This window comes from Rhizoctonia solani, chromosome 12, assembly GCF_016906535.1.
Source record: "Rhizoctonia solani chromosome 12, complete sequence".
Classification (NCBI taxonomy): domain Eukaryota; kingdom Fungi; phylum Basidiomycota; class Agaricomycetes; order Cantharellales; family Ceratobasidiaceae; genus Rhizoctonia; species Rhizoctonia solani.
In genome coordinates this window covers 1,937,946-1,953,953 of record NC_057381.1, presented here as the reverse complement: position 1 = coordinate 1,953,953, position 16,008 = coordinate 1,937,946, and the positions used below count along the sequence as shown (strand labels likewise).

At 46.1% G+C, this 16,008-nt stretch overlaps 4 protein-coding genes across 4 annotated transcripts; 3 read left to right on the top strand and 1 right to left on the bottom strand.

Moving 5' to 3' along the window:
* Window positions 1–2,458: 2,458 nt before the first annotated feature.
* Window positions 2,459–6,001, top strand: RhiXN_11844 (uncharacterized protein; the record flags this gene model as incomplete). The annotated part of the gene is made up of 19 exons (XM_043331659.1): window positions 2,459–2,579; window positions 2,696–2,805; window positions 2,856–3,013; window positions 3,065–3,144; window positions 3,196–3,248; window positions 3,303–3,343; window positions 3,395–3,496; window positions 3,555–3,752; window positions 3,805–4,053; window positions 4,114–4,457; window positions 4,525–4,740; window positions 4,791–4,880; window positions 4,929–5,024; window positions 5,080–5,208; window positions 5,266–5,319; window positions 5,380–5,508; window positions 5,568–5,711; window positions 5,764–5,883; window positions 5,937–6,001. 19 exons carry the CDS (start codon window positions 2,459–2,461, stop codon window positions 5,999–6,001), a joined length of 2,499 nt encoding a protein of 832 aa, XP_043185169.1.
* Window positions 6,002–8,225: 2,224 nt separating this feature from the next.
* On the bottom strand, window positions 8,226–10,392 carry RhiXN_11843 (GMC oxidoreductase; the record flags this gene model as incomplete). Its single annotated transcript, XM_043331658.1, has 11 exons — window positions 8,226–8,350; window positions 8,403–8,675; window positions 8,726–9,127; window positions 9,181–9,273; window positions 9,326–9,476; window positions 9,526–9,784; window positions 9,838–9,892; window positions 9,967–10,012; window positions 10,065–10,128; window positions 10,182–10,293; window positions 10,347–10,392. The coding sequence occupies 11 exons, from the start codon at window positions 10,390–10,392 to the stop codon at window positions 8,226–8,228; spliced, it is 1,626 nt and encodes a 541-aa protein (XP_043185168.1).
* Window positions 10,393–11,360: 968 nt separating this feature from the next.
* RhiXN_11842 (lactonase, 7-bladed beta-propeller) lies at window positions 11,361–12,953 on the top strand (the record flags this gene model as incomplete). The annotated part of the gene is made up of 7 exons (XM_043331657.1): window positions 11,361–11,382; window positions 11,444–11,527; window positions 11,584–11,909; window positions 11,960–12,040; window positions 12,091–12,261; window positions 12,324–12,432; window positions 12,493–12,953. 7 exons carry the CDS (start codon window positions 11,361–11,363, stop codon window positions 12,951–12,953), a joined length of 1,254 nt encoding a protein of 417 aa, XP_043185167.1.
* An 804-nt stretch (window positions 12,954–13,757) lies between these two features.
* On the top strand, window positions 13,758–15,592 carry RhiXN_11841 (lactonase, 7-bladed beta-propeller; the record flags this gene model as incomplete). The annotated part of the gene is made up of 8 exons (XM_043331656.1): window positions 13,758–13,907; window positions 13,952–14,143; window positions 14,195–14,463; window positions 14,515–14,746; window positions 14,804–14,875; window positions 14,925–15,183; window positions 15,243–15,318; window positions 15,370–15,592. The coding sequence occupies 8 exons, from the start codon at window positions 13,758–13,760 to the stop codon at window positions 15,590–15,592; spliced, it is 1,473 nt and encodes a 490-aa protein (XP_043185166.1).
* Window positions 15,593–16,008: the final 416 nt, after the last annotated feature.

Sequence of the window (16,008 nt, the reverse complement as noted above, 5' to 3'; positions counted from 1 at the left end):
ACCTAACCTAACCTAACCTAACCTAACCTAACCTAACCTAACCTAACCTAACCTAACCTAACCTAACCTAACCCAAGTGTGCTCAAAATTGCCGGAATTCTCAAACGGCTGGTCATTGAACAGCAACCAAATAGTCACTGACATGCCGATATCAGCATATGACTAAATACGTCACCTGATGCAAAATACATGGGCATGTATGCGAAAACATGACATGGCCGGTTTCGTGATGATCACCTGATTGGGCTTGGGAGCGCCCTTGATAACAGGTGCTCCGGGCTTCTTGTAGCCCTTGGAGACTTGTGTCGTGGCTCCGGGCAACTCTAGTCCCTTGGAGTCTGTGGGGATCACTCCGGGCAACTCAAGGCCCTTGGAGATTTGGGACTCACCTGGTTTGGCCCCTCCGGCCTTGCCGTCGTCCCTTTTAGGATCATTTGTCCCGACCGCTACTGGGTGTGGGAACGTCATCGAGGTTAGTGCAAGAAGCGGCAGTTCTTCCTCTTCCACTTGGTGGGGCATGGGGAGCCGCGCGGGCCGTGGGGAGACTGTTGGTGTGGTCGACTTTGCCATCATCCCTGGTGCCAGCAGTCCTTCCCCTTTGTGTGCGACCGGTTTGGTCGGTCTATCCAGACGCCTGTGTAAGCCGTATGTGGTACCTTGGCGCGTCTTGGACATTGTTTTTTAGCTAGCTGTGTCAATGGGTAAAGATGAATAAAAGTGAAAAATTTTGGGAAAGTTGAGACTCAGATATATTTTTGATTGCAGCAATGGCCAGTCGCTGCGGGTTTTGTAGATTTTATGTTGATTGATTCAAGTTAGGAAAGAAAAGGAAAAATATGTATAATTCTTTTTTTTGAGTATGTCGGCGACGGTGCTGGATGCGGTGTCGGAGACAAATTTGTTTGGGTTTCGATTGTTGTATGCGTCGTTCTTCGAGTGCAAAGAAAGACTTGCCAAAAAGTGTAAGTCGGATGAGCGACTAGGTTGTCGGACCTTAAGCTTAAGACGCTGGCAGTCCAAAAGTCACTCGAATTGGGGGGAGCCTGGATACAATTGGCCCGGCCTTATAAGGCGCGGGGTACAAACATGTATATACAGAGAATCCATCCAGTCCCCTCCCAATGTCCGTTCGTTTGTTTGTTCGGTGGCGGTGGCGGTGCTAGGCGCCGGGCAGCCGTTACCTAACATCCGGTTTCCCACAGCAAACAGCCCTCGTGGCCTGCAAATCTGATACTATTCCCACTTCTCCTCCGGTTCTATCAATAGCGGTACACTTTCGGGAGGAACCAGGCACAGTTGACGAGAACGAACCATATACAGTAGTATGAGAGCCGAACACAGGCGCTAACTGACAAAGCCAAACAGTCGGAGGCTACAGCCGGGTCGGTTATCCACTGTGGCACGTGAGCATTTCCACGCTCAATATAGCACATCGTCTGAACGGGCTCAGATGGTTATTGAACACAATTGCCAAGACCGCTGCGCTGGGCCATGAATGCTAGGAAATTCCATCCAATATATATACTTGCATAAATTCCCATTTCTCTTATGCACACCCGTTCTTTTCCGCCATGCTTTGTTCTGGATCTGCAGAATTTGAACATTTAGTATTTACAGTATACGAATCGAATTTAAACCGGTGCCACCATCATGTATATGGCCAGTTGTTCTATAGTTTGTACATTCTATTGATGGAGATCGTTCATCTCTTCTAGGCGCACCGTGTTTGCAAATTTGGGTGTTACTGGTTGATGTCCTGATTTGGTTGAATATCCTCAGTTCATTTCACGCTCCATATCAACTTGCAGGCGTCATTATATTCTCTGGATTTGAGATGATGTACCAATTGCCGACTACAAACTTGTGTTCTTGTCTACATTAACGCAAAGGCAATACACAATCAATGGCATCGAGGCCTATTTCTTCACTAGCAGGGATCCTGAGTGCCATATTCATCAGAGCGCGGCCTAGGCCTGCTGACATTGAGTTGCTTCATATTCAACCGTATACATAAGCTGTTAAGGGGGCGCGTGTAAGGAATGTTCAATTTAGTTTACATGTGGGGATTGCTAGGTTCAAAGTTAAGAAACAGATGGAGGAGGGTTAACTAAAGACGAACGCATGCATGGGCAAGACCGAATGAAAGAAGTAGTAAAATATATGTATATGCATTCCGCCGTAGTGCCAAGAACCCGTCATCAATGTCAAGTCCAATAAGGCGATTTTGTTGATCCACAACACGAGCCGGGTCCATAACTCCTTATCAGCCAAAGCACCTCACTGTATGAGACAGCGGTAATCGGCTTTCAACGTTGCGTTCGATCAAGCCGCCCAGGCCATCCACAGCCGGCCGCCCCAAGGGTAGGATCAGTCACGCGCACGGGCGATCATTAACCGCCCCGGCTACTGTGTGCGTGCTATTGGCAATCATTGATCCTTTGTTTTCGACGATTCCATCATGTCTGGTTCCCTTCCCCGTCAAATGTGCCTGGCCGATCCTGACAGCAGACCGCTATTTCTTGAGCCGGGGATAAATGGAGGTATTGAATCGCAGGCCGCGAGGCTGTTCCCCTCGGCTTGTAATGATATAAAGTCAATTCGCCTTATAACATTACCAGCATCATTCCCCCAAGATACACTCAAGACAGAGGGCCTTTTTGCTACCCATTCCCACACCTATATCGACCTGTCTTAGACCTGGATATGAGCCAACCGGTTGAATCTACACGAGACCCAGGCCTCAAACCAAAACCGCGAAAGTTGATTGTGTGCATTGATGGCACTTCCAATCAGTTTTCGGAGAAGGTTATTCGTCTCATTGTCTATTATGCACGATGTTGATTTCGTGCTACTAGAACACCAACGTGGTCGAGCTCTATAGCCGTATAACCAAAGACTCGACACAGCTTACCTACTACAACAGCGGTGTTGGGACATATGCCCGTCCCTTCTGGTGGTCTTTTGCGTACCTGAAGCAACAGCTTGCAGGCATTATTGACTTGATGATTGCCTGGTAAGACTTTTGCATATTTATAGATTTGAATAAGATTGAACGTGTTTGCAGGAATTTCGACCAGGTTATTATTGGGGCCTATCGTTGGTTGTCTGATCACTACCAGCCGGGAGATCAGATATTCTTGTTTGGTATGAGGAGCTAGCTCTTTTTGTTTTGAGTTTCACTCACTTTGTTTCTAGGCTTCTCGCGAGGCGCATATCAAGTTCGAACACTTGCGGGGATGATCCACACGGTACATTCAACCATTCCTATAAATTTGTTAATATTACTTATTCAATTCTATCAGGTCGGGCTCATTTATCCCGGAAATCAAGAACAAATCCCATTGTGCGCAGCCTCTCACATATACCTTCTGGACTGAATCCGACATGATTATAGTGCCTGGGCAATATATTCTGGTGATGAGCGAGACTCTGTAAAGAACAAGTTTAAAGAGGCTTTTTGTCGTAAAACGGTAGATTTGCATTTCGTCGGAGTTTGGTATGGATCAGATTCTTCATTATGTCCTCACAATGGTATCTGACCAGTCGGACTCTAGGGACACCGTTGCATCTGTCGGAATCCTTCCCAGGAAGCCGTTTCCTTTCTCCGACCAGGTCGAACATATTACCCACTTCCGTCATGCCTTGGCACTCGATGAATGTCGAGTCAAGTTTCTCCCCGAACACGTTGAGGAGTTCTGTATAGCCGAGCACTCACAGGAGTATGTATGGTTTGCAGGAACACATTCGGACATGTAGGTATATTTTTTTATCTGGTTATCTTCCTTCTGAACTGTCCGTGGCTAGTGGCGGAGGAAATAAGGCAAACCCTACTTTGGATCGTGGAGGAGAACCACTCAAATGGATGATGGAAGAAGCCCACGAAAAAGGTCTATCCGTACGACTCCATGATGTCAAGATCGGTATTCCTCACGCCGAGGTGACTGAGTCCATGGGAGTCTCCTCTTTGATGGGATTCTTTTATATGATTCTTGAGTATGCGCCATTCTTATGCTGGAAAGAGCATCTTTCCAATGGTGAAACTAGATCGAGGTGGTAAGTCTAATGCTTTGATGCTATGTATATTGATTTTATCATGCGTTGATATATCTCAAGGTGGTTTCACAATAAGAGGGCTCGGGAGGTGCTTCCCTACCAATCAATTCACTGGACGGTCAAAGCAAGTCTCAACCAAGGTGAAAATAAACCAAACACGGCAAACAAAACATACAGCCCTAAAGCAGTACTCCTGGATGGACAACTAACAGAAGAGGAAAAAAAGAAAGGTATCCAGAAGACAATTGAGTGGGGAAAGCTGCCTATGGGCTACCAGACGGAAAGAAAACCAGCATGCATGGACAATTATCAATTCACGCGCATGGTGGACATACTGAAAGATGAATGCGGACATGCTGACGAAGTTTGGTTTGAGAGGCTGCAAAAGCATGTTCTCGTGGATAGTAAGTCGTAGTTTTTTTTCCCCCTCAATGTTAGTAAGCTTCTGTGAGGCTGAGCGGAATCCGCTAGATCCTGGTAAACCTGATGCTATATGGGCGTACGGAGGACCGCAGTTCCTTGATAGACTGTTCAAAACATATCCAGATCAACAAGACACCGCAAAGATAGCCCGTGCAATCGTTGGCTTTGGTAAAGGAGGTGCTATTGAAGTCGACCGGTTGCGGGACATGATCTTACCTCGCACTATCCTGTTGCTCAAAAGCTGGGCTGAAGATAACATCAATTGTATGTCCGTTCATCTTGATCTACTATGGCCTCACCAAGCGCTATTTTAGCCAATCCATCCAAGCCAACTACCTGGGCTCGTATCAAAGGCTGGCTTGGACTTTCATCAAAAGATGTGGATGAGCCCAACTCTGTTGATGGTATGTACATCTCTAATTGGTTATTCATTTACTGATTTAATGGACCAGCCCAATGGAATTGGGACCGGATACCAAAGGAGGCTCGCTCAATGGCTTTGGCACGCGAGGTTACCAACATCTTGTCAGATGTTACGGAAACAAGGAGTACGCTTCCCACATTTCCTGCAACCCGTTTTTTGACACACAACAAAAACTTCAGCATTCACTCAAATCATACATGATGCTAGTGAAACAATTGCCTATGGAATCGCCGCAATGTTTGACCAATTGACTGGGGGCTTTGGTGCGCGAATCGAAAGTGCAGCACCTTGGGAGAAGGAGAAAACGGGTGCGTTCTGACTTCAAAGGGGCTTTGCCCTGTCTTCTCACAAAAATGCTCAACCAGTTCTTGCGGAGGGCGCTTTGAATGTGATATCGTCTCTCTTCCGACTTGGTAACTGTAAGCAAAGCATTTTATCTCGAGCAACGCGACATCATCCAAGAATTTACATCTATACAGATGCCCCAAGGGAGGCCTTCCGTTGTGAGGGTATCACGGTTTACATTCGGCCACTGATATGCGCCAAAGATAAGCACCCCGAGCTATCTCTCCAAGCCATGCGTACCACAGCGTTACTAATGCAGGACCGTAAGCCTTTCAGGTTTCCAAGTTATTCGCCCCTAGTTTACTTATCAACCCTTTAATAGTCTATTGCGGACAAAGTGTTGCCGACACCGAAATAATCCCAGATCTAGTGAGAATAATGCGCGATTATATGGCGGAGGATGATTCAGTAAAGCAACAACTTGCGAACGAGGCATCTATCACTTTGGCAACAGTGACTAAAGACTGTAAAGATTTTGACCTTCTTCACGTAAAAATGGCTCTAACTCTTTGATCCAGATATGTGCTGTCGAAAACTTGGGAATGATTCCGAGAGCATGGAGAAATTGTTTCAAGTCTTGAAAAAAGGGAAATATGTCAAAAACGTTCTACAAATTGTCAAGAACGTTTCAGTTCACTGTAAGAATGGTCTCCACTACTTCTACATGAGCTGATGGTAAAATTCTCAAAAGTCTCCGACCTTGTGGATGAACATGAAGATGGCTCATTCACGCTTGTCAACCCCGCTTCTCAATAGAGGCCTAGGTCGGCGCCCATCTTACCCAAGCATAGGCCGAATCGCAAGCGCGGCTGAAGCCAAATTTAGTATCGCATACTCTTTCCTAGAACAGAGTTTCTGTAACTTTAATGATATAAGTTTCATGATCACGCAGTTCGTATGCTATGCTTTTGAACAAAAACATCAGATGGATCTCGTGTTTTAGCGGGTGCACAATCATTCCTTAAATTTCGCATTGAACCGCAGCCTTGCTCATGTTGACAATGTCTTGCCCACCGCAAACACTATGTGTTTTCTAGCCAATATAGGTGAAGCGGCTCTCAGTGATATATCAAGCACATATTTGAGCCTTTTATTAGAACAACTTCTCGGCTGGGTGTTTGTCGACCATTTCTGCGCGCTTGCCGCCGTGTATGCGCACAGCCAATCAAATTAACCTTGGCCCAAGGTCTCTACCATCACCTCGACGCAGCATCGTGGGGTATTTTCGACAAAAATACGACTGAAGCAAAGGCTTCCCATCTCAGCTGCTCGGCGAATAAGCTTAAGCGCTTAAGATATACAAGTTCACTGGCTTGCCTGTTGCTTAGCAACTTAACTAACCAAGATAGCCTGGCTTTCATTGCCTCTCAGGCTGGTAAACATCTTAGCCTTGACTAATCACGAAACAGCCTTTAGCGCTCGCACGGACTGGCACCTCACGGTCCAATGACACGGCTTGACCGGACCTTGGCTGAGAATTCTATGGTTTTGGGAAACCATTTCGTTTATGGTTATCGACTGCACTGTATGAAAAGTACTGGTGCGGCTTTGATTACGTTACATCGCGCTTGAAACAGGCAAACTGAAGCACATATAGATATCTTGGCCTTTTAATCGCCTCGCTTGAAACGATTTGCGACAACGCATGCTCATTTGTGCACGCCAATACTCTCTTAGTACGTAGAATCAACCTGAACAATCCATCGATCGAGTGCCAACAAGTTATAGTACAAAGAACACAATGTTAATGGCCACAAGAGGGCAACAAACAGCCTCGATTTTCCATACACGCAGTCAAACACATCTTCAGAACAATTGGGAACGAAGGAATACAAAACTACACGAGTAGCGATAGGGATATGGATTGAGTAGACAATGCTTAGAACGATAAAATAGGGACATGCTCTTGAGCGAGGCACACCGTTGGAGACGGGTGTACGAGGTGGTGGAAAGAGATGTATATCCGCATATACGGGCACGTGTTATATACATGCAGTACACGCGGTCAGGGGCATACCCCCGTGCCTCCCCTACTACAACGTAGAAGGACTGATTGAGTCAAAAGGAAAGGGGAAGGGAAGGGCATCGGAGGAGATGGAGAAAAGTGACTGAGACGGCCGCAACCGTCTGGAGGGCAAGTGTAAGGGTTACGCGATCACTGTAGGTCTAGCTTGGGTGTATGCGTTACCCTTACAATATATTGTTATCCCTCTTAGCATTACACTTGTACCCGGTGCTCTGTTCAGACTGATTACTAACTATATACGTTCATTTGGTTTCTTCTGTTTACGCATGTATTGACCTGGGCACCTTATAAGGTCCCGGGACTTCTACCCACTCCCCTGTCTTTACTCTTATCATCAATATCGAGTGTGTGTTATGACTTGTTATCTAGGCGACGCCGTCGCCGACTAAGTCACATATATACATCCAATAAGTAGAGACCTTACACCAGTTGCTCAGAAATCCAACAGTTACTCCAAAATCTAACCCTTGCGCACCCACCCATACCATTGGAATCCAACCACCAACCAAAAATCCAACAGTCAGTAACGTGCAAAACTTTAAAACCAACAGTCTAAAAGATGCGGAATTTTAAATCCGCATTTTGGTCTCTCTAACCGTCCAACCGTTAGGTGCGGATTCTGGAAAAATCCGACCGCTAGAGTCAGATTTTCCGCACTTTTGGGGTTTACGGTGAAGTGCCCCAGAGCGTGAGGAATTCAGGAGGAAGGTGGATCTTAAGAATTTCGGACCATGGTGGGCAACGTGTTTGCCTCTTTCCTTTGCGACAGGTCGTTTTGTGTTTGATTCTTCACAGGCACCAGCTGCAGAGGCCTACCTTTTATGTTACTATTCGTGCATACACACATCGCTTTGTGAATATTAATTAAGCCCCTCTGGCACCATAAAACGTTGGAGTTTGAGTTATGTTTAATCTACGGCTTAGAAACGTGTAAACTAGCTATATTGTTTAAACTCATGGACCGCCAGCCAATCCGAGAATCTTGGCTGCCGCAAGCTCTGCCATCACCATAAACGACCCAAAGGGATTACTCATGGGCATGCCAGGATGTATACCCGCATCAACAATGAACAGGTTATCTATAGGCTGGATTTCAGAATCGTCTCGACTCGTTTTTAACGGCGAGCTTACTAGTATTCCAGACTTTCGTGTTTGAGTCCACAACCGAGGTCGACGAGCTGGTACCAATTCGAGTCGTGCTGGTCCAGTGATTAGAACCTCCCACTGTATTAGACACGTGCGTAGAAACCAGCGTGCCGCTGCTAGGTGAAATTAACTGAAGACCTGAAACCTGCTGGTACGTTGATAGCACGTCTGTCACTGCATTCGTCATCACTGTCTTTTCTGCCTGGTCGGCAAGCCAAGGATTTTTAAGGACCACACCGCGCAGAGACGAATCGATCCCTAAACGGATAGCAGTGAGAGCAGGTCTTGGCGGTAAGGTTCTCGCTTACCGATGCGACCAGTTGAGGTAAGACCCTGGGTGATATACATGTAGACGGTGAACAGACCCGAAGCGAACCCAAAGCCTCCACCGTGGGCGGAGCCCTGTACATAGCGCTTGATACCGTCGGATCCGGTGTACGGGCGCCAAAAGCTGACGTCGTACGAGTTACCTGCAAGAATACCCGCTTGTTGGCTAGCATATTGACTTGCATCAGCCGAGGGAGGATTGGACCAGACTGATCCCCAGCTGTAGTTGGGAACACTCGAATGTGCGAAGGTGAGGGTTATAGATGGGCTGTCTTTGGCGTTCATGCCTACAGGTAGGTTGATATACTGTGACGACGGAGGCATGTACTGTGAGCTCGTTGGGTTTGATGCTGTAATTGACAACATATCCGAAGGCCCAATTCCTGTGCGTCTGTTAGGCCCGGCTTGAAAAAAAACGAAAAAAAAAAACTATTACCAGACTGAAAAAGTATTTTAGCAGTACCAAACACTCCGGCCGATAGAACGACACGACCCTTGGACGTCAAAGATACAATGCCGTTGGTTCCAACTGTATAGAAGATCATGTCAAAGACAGTTTGATGAGCCTTGTCCGCACTTACGCGCACTGTTGTCAGTCCGAACACCCGTGATCTGTGCACCGTTACGCACGACTGCGAGGACATTGGTGTTTGTTACGAGCTTGAAGTTAGACCTAGCCCGAGCCGTCTTCAGGTAGGTATCCATCGGACCAGTCCGTTTTCCACCTTGGGTCTAAAGAGTTCGTGAGGTTATGGACCTGTGATAAAAATGAAAGTCTTACTGGGAAGGCGGTAAAGCCATAAATTTTATCTTTAGTATTTGGGCTATTGTTGACTGTAAGCTCGCTATAACCTTGCTTGTCGAGGAGGGACTTGATGACATCATGGATTTGAGTTAGGTAGCGTTTTCCATCTTTAGATGGTATATCCGTAGACGGAAGACGAGCCTTAAGTTTGTCGACGTAGGTAGAGACTGATTGCCAGCCACTTGGCCATCCGTTCGATGTAGAATACTCGGCATCAGGAGGATACCAATACTGCCTGTTTACCCCGTGTTATGTTAATTTTTAATTAGCAGGCTAATAAAAACGTACATTCCGTTGATTGCGGCGCCTCCTCCAACGAGACATCCAGCGAGTGGTGAGACATCTATAAGCCTATTAGAATGAGCAGGGACAATGAGAAAGATTACTCGCCTTTGCACCACCAATATTGATTCGAACCTGAGAACATGGTGTCAAACATTCCAGGAATATCAAAGCGAGTGAGCTGGTCGCATATAATGAGCAAAGTTCACACAACGTCTTAGTTTTTCACTTACATTGGTTCTGGTGGACCATGGTGGAGTATCAGTCCCCCCTGTTAGAGCTGTGCTTGGTCCGCCACTGATAAATTCCGTCAACAAGAGTAGTTTTAGGAGAATGAAGATTAGACTGACCGCTCAATTAAGAGTACCGACTTTCCTGCCTCTGATAGGCGGTCTGCCATAACGATCCCCGAGGGTCCAGACCCTACTACAATATAGTCATATGTTGTCTGCTGAGAAGAAGCTGAAAGTAACGTTGAGTAGATTTATAATATAGTGAGACCAAACAGAACTAACCGATCCCCGCAAAAAGAAGTGAGGAAACCAGAACGCCGATTACCATGATGCTTGAGTTCAATTGAGTCTGATAATCGAAAGACTGCCTCTGAAATGGGGCGTGGTTCACCACTACTTTATAACTTCCGTGAGATGCAAAAGCCAAGATCCAACATACACCCGCAACTACAACTCCATTTGGATACACCTCCGCCACTAGTATAACCGAAATGGTACCGTCGTTAAACTTGAGTGCGGAGGCTGGGCAAACGATCATCTGGTCAAGCTTCCCAGTTCTAACCTTTGGATTCTGCCGATGGATCCACTCGTGGCGCCGACTAAATGAGCATAGGCTTGAAGGTGTGAGAGTTCTAGGCTAAAGCAATTTGCACGTTAGTTGCCAAAAGTGGCTTCGGATTACAGCAAGCTCTATGAAGAAGTTGGGGTCAGCGACTCTGGGGGATGGAAATTCGGCGACTTGTCTCCAAGCGCAAGAAGACCGGTGCCAAGGACAAGATCATTGATCGGCTAAAGCGAACGGAAAAATAAACATGAGATGACTGTGAGTGAGTGATCCACTAGTCAGGTACTCGATATTGATGCGGAATATTGTAGTCATGCCAAGACAAAGAACCTATCATAAGTGTACGGTCGCCATGGATCATCCAGTTATTGTTTACGGCAGGTTTAACCAGAGCAAGAGCATGGAGACGATATTGTACCGGGCTTGCAGCGTAGATTCACATGATGAAACATGTGTGTGATCAAACGTCATGATTATGGATGTAATTTATATATACCGTACTCGTGCTTGGCGTTGGTCCTTGGGTGGCGTGTGTGCAATTATTTGCGTGAGGACTGGATTGAGAACTACCACCGCACCCTTATTGTCAAGGTCACATTTCGAGTGAGTCCAAGTGTAATAATTCCTGCTGATCATGACTCATACAGAGATATCGTAAGTAGAGGAACGATGTTTATCATATCGAATGGTATATTTCTTCTTGTCTATTTCGCCAATTGAAAGGATTACACATGGGGACTTCGAATTCTTCAGGTAAGTCTGTCAGGCCTGGGTTGGACTGGTCGGGTGAAACTTAACCCTCGTATTTTATTAGTTAGAACCTCGGGAGTTTACGTCTCACATGGATTCCCTCTTGCCTCGGCAAAGCTTTGGTTTCATGATCAACACAAGTATCCAGGTGACGAGGCGAAAAACCGATACGCGAGATATACTCACGGAAGGAAGATCAACTAGGCGAGTCCGGAATAGACTTCATTTCGGTATATAAGCATTGTGGTTGGTCAACACCAGTCGCTAGATGCCCCGCTGAATACACCTTCGCTGCATTCGTCTTCATGGTCTCGTACAAGATTCTCGTAGGTGGCTATACGTCAGCCTTGACGACTTTGTCGTTTACGTCTGGCAACACAAACCTGCCCACTGTCTCAACCATCTCAACTACGAATCCAAGTTGGATCACTGCCCATCCGACAAACAAAAGTGTCATTTTTGCCACTCAGGACTCGTATTTTGGAGGAGTGCAGTCATTTTTGGTTGGCTCGCAAGGGCAGTTGACGAAGGTTCTTACTTTTGTTTTTCATTATATGAGCACTACTTATGACCAGAATAGATCGCATCCGTTTCCACAGGAGGAGATAGCCCTGCTCACATGATTGTGTCCAAGGATGGAAATGAGATTGTAGTCATGAATGTGAGCGGAATGTTTTACCATACGAAACGTATACTCACTGCTCTCAAAAGTACAACAGCGGAACCGGCCTAAACGTACCTCTCACCGGCGACAAAAGCCGCTTCGGAACTGCGTATCCGATTATCAAATTCACTGGCTCCGGTCCCAATCCCAGTCGTCAGACCAGTTCTCACCCCCACGCGATCATTCAATATGGCAACGAGTATCTGGTCCCAGATCTTGTAAGTAGCCCATAGCTCACCTTTAATATTCGCTAAAATCGAATGGTGTTTGTTTGCGGCAGGGTTCAGACAAAATATGGAGACTGACAAAGTCCAGTTCGGGCGCCTTGCAGAATAGCGGATACATCCAGCAACCTTTGGGAAGCGGGCCCCGTCACGGTGTCATCGACGGTAAGTCAATGGTAACATCTACCTATCTTGTGCTATTTGATTAATCTTGTACGGAGCCAGGTAATACACTATACACAATCCACGAACTTTCCAATACAGTTATCCAACAAACTATCCCTGCTCTTGGATCGAATTCCCAGGCCCCCATTATCGCCAATATCTCTATCCTACCAACCGACTCTAACAACCCTAGCGCACATACTGCTGCCGAACTAATCCTCTCACCCGTCACAAGTGCTTTCCCGAAACAATACTTGTATGCCACCAATCGCGGAGACTCGAGCGATGCCATTACTATCATTGACCCCGCGAACAACGGTCTTAGAATCGTCAAGCAGTTCCGGACTGGACTTAGTAGCATGCGCGGAGCCGCATTGAGCCCTGATGGTACTTATCTGGTCACTGGCGGGCAATACAATGGGCTCGTGGTTGTTTACGAGCGCATCAACGGAGGGGCAGATTTGAAGGAGGTTGCTCGGGCATCTGGCTTCAATCAACCGTTTAGCTTCCTTTGGGTATGATGACGATCAAGCGACTCTTTTGTGTTGTGGTTCTCGGCATTAGAACTTCATGACGAGTGTATTTACGTGTGTATACATTGTTTTCAAGCAATGGAAACGTGCTCGCCCTCTCTTGCTAGTTTGGACGATTCCGACGATGATCTCGAAATTCTCGCTGCCAATTACTCAGCTCTAATAGCACTTAGGGTATCCTATTGAGTCGCGCATAATCATAGAGCTGACTTTTAAATATATCTTTGAGCGTAACCTCTTTTCCAGGTCACTGAAGGGTTGATGTTTCGTGCTAATTACAGTCCCATATATTGCTGTTGTAAACATAAAGTTACAAATGGATACCCTAAGCTATAATGTTACCAATGCATGTGATGCGAATAAACTTCAAAGCTACAATAAATTTTGGCAATCGAGTTTCGGGTTCCTGTGGAGTATTCAGTACACAAGAGTACTATACAAGGCCCAAGGGCTGTCATATGGCTATTGGGAGCACCCTGGAGCACGCATATGGCGCTTTGGAGCACTCGCGAGCATGTATATGGGACTTGGGAGCACCAGGGAGCGCATGTATGATCCCCCTAAGGGACCAAGGCTACGCAGCGCATATATAGTTCTCCAGAGCGCTCCGGAACCCCGGCCATTCTGGTCAAGTGGTTTTTGTAGAAAGCGATTAGAGTGCATTTAAAAGCTATTTCACGTGATTTTGGCGTTTGTGTCAGTCTGAAATATTCTTGGACCACGGCTCCTGTACGATCACATGTTTAAACTCAAGCCAATCCTATTGCTTGAATTATTTTACACAATTCAACCATGCCACTCAATAGTTCAATCACAAATGCGCCCACTTCTTCCCCAACTCAACCTGTAACAAGCTCCCCCAACGACGCCCTTGAGTCCGCAACTTCCCCTGGATCTGTGAAGAGCACCTCTAGAGGCGGCAGAAGCAGACCAGCATCGGTTGTAAGTGCCCCTTTTTGGCCACAAGTATCCTTGGGTATAACAAGGCTTCCAAGGGCTGTATAACCTCCGCTTCTACCTTGGCGTGTAAACCAGAGGACTTCAAAAAGTGGGCGTCAATCGTGAAGCTACAACTTGAACCAAGCATCAGTTTTGTCATTCCCCCTGACCCCTGCTTCCAAAATATCCGGAGAATTCAGTCTGCCTCTGTTTGTTTACCTTCCTGGCTGGGGGACGAGGTAAGAGGCCTCAGGCCTTCAACCAACTATTACTGAACCACATGTGCACAGACCTCCTCATGCATTAGTCATTTACCTTCAGTTTATCGCAATTTACTAGAGAGAGTCAGGTCACTGATCAAGACAGACATCTGCTCTCTTGACAAGAACGACATTCCAGATCTGCCCTCTGCATTGCCTATAATATTGCAAATTTGCAACCATCAGGCAAGACTACGTGCTGCGGGAAAACAGCATAGCGAGATGGACATCCGCATTGGGATTGATGCCCTTATGCTTTATAGTTGTGATATGGAAGAAGGACACCCATTAACATATAAGTAAGTTATCACTGCTTAATTTCCTCCGTAATGCTGAAGTCGACTACCCAGCACTGAACAAACGCTCAAGCTCCCCTCAGCTGCAACCGAAGCATTTGATGTCACCGGTACTACTGCAGATGGGGTTCATACATTAGATATCCCAAACCTACGTGTTTACCTGAATCTTGAGTTCCGGAAGCTAACATCTGCCATTAAAGAGGTTCACTTAATCCCTCCTGCTACGTTTGCCATGATACATTGTGTAACTGAATACAAGCGCGAGGGAAGCGGTGTAAACCAGGTAATGATGGGGATGGTATCAGGATTGTATCAAAAGAAAATACTTGGGCTCAAACAGCTTGTCTTTGGTATCTACCAATGTGGCACGGATTTTGTCGAAGTTGTCTCAGCAACCTGGCATAACAGCATGGTGGGTTCAATGTGACTGACAAACCTTAATTGAACTAACTTGTTTCTAGATCAAGACTTATCTTGTTGGATCATATTCGTTTCACTGTCCGCTTCAAATGATCCAATTCTACCTGGTCCTCCGACAGATTAAACACTTAGGATCAGAGTATGCTGACGAATTGACCAAATCCGATGGTATTCTACTACGAGCATTTAGGGAGAATCCGCCAAAGAATGTTTGGGACAGAAGCAACCTACCAACTGTCCCTGAAACCCCAGAAGAGTCGAATATTCAAGGGGGATATGGAGGGCCATCTGGAAAGACAGGTGAATTTTCTCAAAATTGCATTTGAATTGATTGGTATTTAATGAAACGGTTCATGTAGGACTTTCAGATCATTTGTCGGCGCTTGGTCAGTTTGACAGTTCCGAAAGAATATCAGATTATATCAAGAGCCTCAGGTGTGGTGGTTTGAATATCTTATTTGGAGTTCTTGCTCAATCCTTTTTTAGATCCTTCCCTATGAATGCGTCCGCCCCTCTTGTTTGCCACAGCTACACAACTCACACCGAAAGCTCAGTCTCTTCCGACTATGATCTTGAAAGTCTGAAAAGCCCCCCACTGGGCGAACTTCCTATGAATATCGGCAAAGCTGCTGACCTTATGGAACACTACGGATATTGCTTCCTGCCAGGGAACGAGGCGGAAAACGCTCTGGAAGGGCAGCAAGCTTGATTTATAAAGTAAAGCTATTGTCATCTAGGCTCTAACATTAATTGTGTTGTATATTCTTATAACCAAGTCATTAATATGAAGTTTGCTGAAGGGCATTCTGTTGCCTGTATGCAAGCAGGGACAGAAAACGCCGCAAGGCCTAGCAATAATGTAAGCCATCAAACGGCAAAAACCTACCATAATATAATCTAGTCGAAAATCGCATCGAGCCACTAATGATTCTAGCATTTAAAGCGCAGCAATATAAATCCAGAAAGACCGAATATGTGATTCATTCAACGACCGATAGGGTATCCAAATCCCAATGATAGTGTACTGTACTTGTAATGATAGACGAGGTGGGTGAAAGAGTTTGTACAGCATGAACAAATTTCCGAAATAAGCCGTGGAGACGGAGCGAAGAATATGCAGCGAGT